This window comes from Elaeis guineensis, chromosome 1 (genome assembly GCF_000442705.2).
Source record: "Elaeis guineensis isolate ETL-2024a chromosome 1, EG11, whole genome shotgun sequence".
Taxonomy (NCBI): Eukaryota; Viridiplantae; Streptophyta; class Magnoliopsida; order Arecales; family Arecaceae; genus Elaeis; species Elaeis guineensis.
The window spans coordinates 160,253,806-160,258,510 of NC_025993.2; the positions used below are offsets into that span (position 1 = coordinate 160,253,806).

Genomic DNA, 4,705 nt, shown 5'->3' on the forward strand with positions numbered 1-4,705 from the left:
ATTAGAACGGAGTCGGTAAAGCTGATAGCTTTGGGCTTGTTTGGTTCAAATTGTTAGAGATTTTTTCGTGTCATGTTGGGTTAAATTTGGTTGGGTCAAGATGGGGTAAAGTTTTTCGGTCGTCCTTGATATAGGTTTTCAAATTGTTGCACACACGAGTTGTAAGATCTACCTGAATTGATAACAAGGAGTACCAACCTCAAAGCAACCTGACTCTGCTTTGTTCTTACCAAAAAAAAAATTCTTACCATCCGTCAATGGTACTTTAGACACCTGTTTACCGGTCCTTGATGAACAAAAACATGTGTAGTGCAATAGCTTTTCGAGCCCTCTGTGCAGTTAAAGCTGGTTGCAAGGTTGATGGCAAGATCATTCTCATTCCCTTAATTACATGAATCCTAACCAGGAGAAAATGAAAGAACATGACACGATCCACCATTTACAAACATAAAACTCGTTTCCTTGGTACGAATCTTGGCCATACAAAAAAACAGAAGGAAGAAGATAAACAGATTTTCATCTTAGTTGGGTGGAGTACCATGCCACAAAAAGAAATAGACAAAGCTCAAATTTCTTTTTAGTTTCAAAAAAAAGGGGGCTCGAATTTCCTTTTTCTATACTTACAGGTAAGAAATTCTTCAATCTCCACATATAATTGCATGGTTGTTAATTGTACTCCTTGATCAAGAAAACTAAAATCTCCTTGCATAAGTTGATTCTTGTTTTCTTGCCATCAGATTTTGTATACACTCATTGCCAAGAAACACATTTGTTTGATTGAGAGGGATCGAGCATTCGATGAATGGCTATAATTATAAGTAGCTGGCGACGATAAACTCTTGGAGAATGTAGCTTAATGACTGCAGGAAACAATCTTCACTAATTCAAACTAGACTGAAGAGCGGCTAACGGAACAAACCAAGTCTATATATATACACATATATATGCGATAAACTTTAGTATTATTGTCTATTATGATATATATATATATATATATAATTAGTCTTTGCTATTATTACTTTCCAACATATGGACATGATTTATTCCTTGATTTCTTCCGCACAAGCTGGGTGGAGATCGAAGTCGCAACGATCACACGAGAAGACCCAATATCTCCCCTGACGTCTGCATGCATCGCAAACATAAGCTTTTGCCACGTCCAGCTTCAAGATGTGCTGATGCCTGGAATCCTTGACTTCGCCTGGCAACCCTTCTCCTTCTTTCCTCAGAGCCGCCTCCACCTCTGCGGCCCTCGACTCGGTGAAGGGAAAGGCCTTGGCACCGTAGGACGAGATCATGGCCCGCCCGTCGGTTCCGAGGACCTTCCCGTCGGCTCCGAGGAGGACAAGCCTTGGGATGCCCTTGACGTCGAAGATTCTGCTGAGGTCGTATCTGGTCTTGTCGGCGTAAGGTATCGCCAACCATGGCATCTCCTCCAGGCTTGATTGGAATTCATCTTCGTCCCTATCGGTGGAAATGAAAATAATTTGGAAGCTCTCGTTTTTGGCGTCTCTGAGCTCGTTGTAGGCCTCTGCTAGCATCGAAGTAAATGTGCGGCAGGGAGGGCACCAGTGTGCTCCGAAGTAAAGGCCGATTGTTTTCCCCACGAGATCAGCTATGGGAATCTAGAAGCATGCATGAGGAAAGAGAGAATTTTAGACGAACAATATTAGACTTAATTAAGGAAAAGCAAAAAAGAATTTACTCTTTTTTTTTTTTTTTAAATCAATCGGTCAATCTGCTAGTGTGTGAAGTAGCAAAATACGCTTTCTTTGTAAAACCATTTCTTGTTGCTTGGTTGTTTGTTATATTATAACATATAAATGATATATAGCAGATATTGATGCAGCTTCATGCAATGCATGAATCTTGCCATTCTTTGTTAGTTAGCCCTGCTCTCTATTTTATTACATGAACTTTAGCCGTTAAAGCTATTCCCTTCCCACAAATAACTGTAAATTAATATAACACAAGATTCTCTACGGTGCACATTTTCTATCGTAAAATGTTGTACGTCACTCAATGACAACAGCGACATACTGTGTATTGTACATGATGTGTCGTGTATGGTATGTATGCATACATACCATACACGTGAGGCATTGAGAGATCTACCTTTGCGCCATCACTTGAGATGACATAGTCTCTTCCATTACACCCCAGAAGCTCTTCCAATTTTCCACCGTGGCGCTTAGCCTCATCCACGGCTTCCAGTTCTTTTCTTCTCTCAACACCAAAGGGGAAAGCGTCGGGCCCAAAGTCCTCGACCAGCTGAACCGCATCCTCTTTCTTAGTCCTTCCATCGGGGGCCAAAGGAATCAGTGATGGGATGTGTTCGATGAGCAAGCGACCGGATAGCTGTTTCCTTATGTTGACGTCGAAGGGCACGGCGAGCCACGGCATATGCTTGAAGTGGTCCAAGAAGCTGTTCTCGTCGCGGTCCAAGGAAACGAAGACGATCTCAAGCTTCTTTCCCAGCTGGGTCTTGAGGGTGGTGTAGAGCTGGACCAGGTGGGTTGTGAAGTTCCTGCAGGGCCGGCACCAGTTGGCTGAATAGAAGAGGCAGATGGTCTTTCCTTCAATGCATGACAGCGGCACCTGGTAACAAGCTCCAAGAGGAAAGTGTCAGGACCTCTCCTGGCCTTCAGCTCTTGTTAATTTAATGTTGAGCATGCAATGAAACGTTAAAAGTGTAGTCTAGAAATGATCTAAAAGTGGTCCCAAGTCTGGGTCTGGATTTTTTTTTTTTTTTTGATATATAAAAAAAAAAAAAAAAAAAAAAAAAAAAAAAAAAACTAATGTGCTTTAGCACAATAGTCACCAGAATTTATTAAAAAAAAAAAAAAACTACTACAGAAAAAGAAAAAGAAGAGCTAGTGCCCACCAGACCGGATATGATTGAATTGGCTTTAGTTTTGAGAAAATCTGAAACAGGTCTGATATAGACTGCTAGTATGGAATTTTATTAGCTATTTGGGTTCGGTTCAGGAAAATGATAAAGATTCACATGCTCTCTGGTGAAGATTGTCTCGACGGCGCATGAATCCCGATTTGTTCCAAGAAAGAAAAAGAGAGAACACATGAATTTGGCCTAGCTAGCAGCAATCCAATGAGAAAATGAAAGGGACAAAATGCAGAGCCATGCTCAAATTTTGTATTATAGTTGTCTAATTGCTATTATGACTTATATATAACAATTTTTTAGTGGTCATACGCCTAAGAGTAGAATGGCCATTTTCCTAGCTTGTCACGTTGACGTGACAGGTTGCGTTTTCACTGACCGTAATTTAACACCAGGTTGAGCTGGATCCATGTCAGGTATTATCGGCCGCATCAACAATAACAAAAAGTTCTTGTTAGGAGCTTGTTTGGCTTCTTTGCTAGTTTCTGTTAAGACTTGGGATATCATTTATTCCTTCTAGTTTAAGCTTGACCTTCTCTGTTTGGGGTGTCCCTATTTCTTTTGTTAAAAAAATTAGCTTCACATTGAGTTCGTCTCCCAAGCCTGGTGATTGAAATTCTACCAATTACATGTGGTACTTTCTGTTAGATCTTAACAAATTAAGTGTTCCATTAATAAGCAGCTCAGCCTTGACTTAGTAGTGGGTCATTGAAGCTCATTCATTTAGTATTCAAGGTAAGATTAAGCTCCTAAGGTTTTTGCTCTCTTACAAAGATTAAGCTCATTCATTTAGTCTTCATTGAGCCGAGGCTGACACCTTGCAAACATACCCAGGCAAGTCTAAATAGCTTATGTAAAGCCTTGATTTCACATCAGTCTGATCTAAATATCTCCAAGTAAACATTTCCCTTGAGGAGCACGGTTGGATCAGGAACTCTGCCTAACAAGATGATTATTGCAACCAGCCGACCTAAACTATCTTAGCAATCTTTAATCCAAAAAAAAGGATCCTAGAAATCAACTAGTTAAATAAAATCAAGGTTTGTGTTAATAGGGAAGCAAAACTTATAGTTTTGTTGCTATGACAAAATCGATTTTATTTAATGTAATGAAATCAAATTCAATCAAAATTCTTTCTTAAAAAATTGCTGGCGTCAACAAACATAATTAGCTCGACAAATCAATTGATTATAGGATTATATCAGACCAAAAGTGAGGAAGATGATCCTTGATACCTTTTCTTCACCAGAAAGAAGGAACTCAACCCCTGCCTCAGCTAAAATCGATCGATGAATCTCTCCTTCCATGTCCTTGCCATGCCTTGCCATCATTAAAAATTGTAGGGCTCCTCTCTTCAAGTTCCCTTTCTCCCCTCCGGCCTTCTCAAAGAAGGACAGTAGCACTCGAAGAGTTGTATTCTCCTAACCCTATCTAGATATGTGATTTAAAAAGCCTTGGAGGTTACGTAGCTTAGAGGAATAAATCCAACAAAATAATGTTGTTTGTTGTAGTCAACTTGGCGGAAGGGTAATATTCTACTAATATTCTTTCTAAGTTCTGTGAACAGAGCAGAGGGAATGGATAAAATTAAATTCCCCTTTTGACTACAGGAGGCAGAGAATAGATACTCCAAGCAACATGGATGGTATAGACGTGCCGTCATTAGGACGGATTACAAGCCCTGATTACAAGAATACCATAAAGACGCCAGGATAGCTCTGGCTCACCAAATTATATGATTCATGCTTGCAAGGAGGGTTCTTTAAAGAAACTAAATGTACACGTATACTGGCCACAGATGGT

At 40.1% G+C, this 4,705-nt stretch overlaps 1 protein-coding gene across 1 annotated transcript; it reads right to left on the reverse strand.

The window, feature by feature from the left end:
* Positions 1-892: 892 nt before the first annotated feature.
* On the reverse strand, positions 893-4,326 carry LOC105039353 (probable nucleoredoxin 3). Its single transcript, XM_010915491.4, has 3 exons — positions 4,138-4,326; positions 2,116-2,598; positions 893-1,625 (listed from the first exon to the last, which is right to left on the reverse strand). The coding sequence occupies exons 1-3, from the start codon at positions 4,231-4,233 to the stop codon at positions 1,041-1,043; spliced, it is 1,164 nt and encodes a 387-aa protein (XP_010913793.1). The 5' UTR covers positions 4,234-4,326; the 3' UTR covers positions 893-1,040.
* Positions 4,327-4,705: the final 379 nt, after the last annotated feature.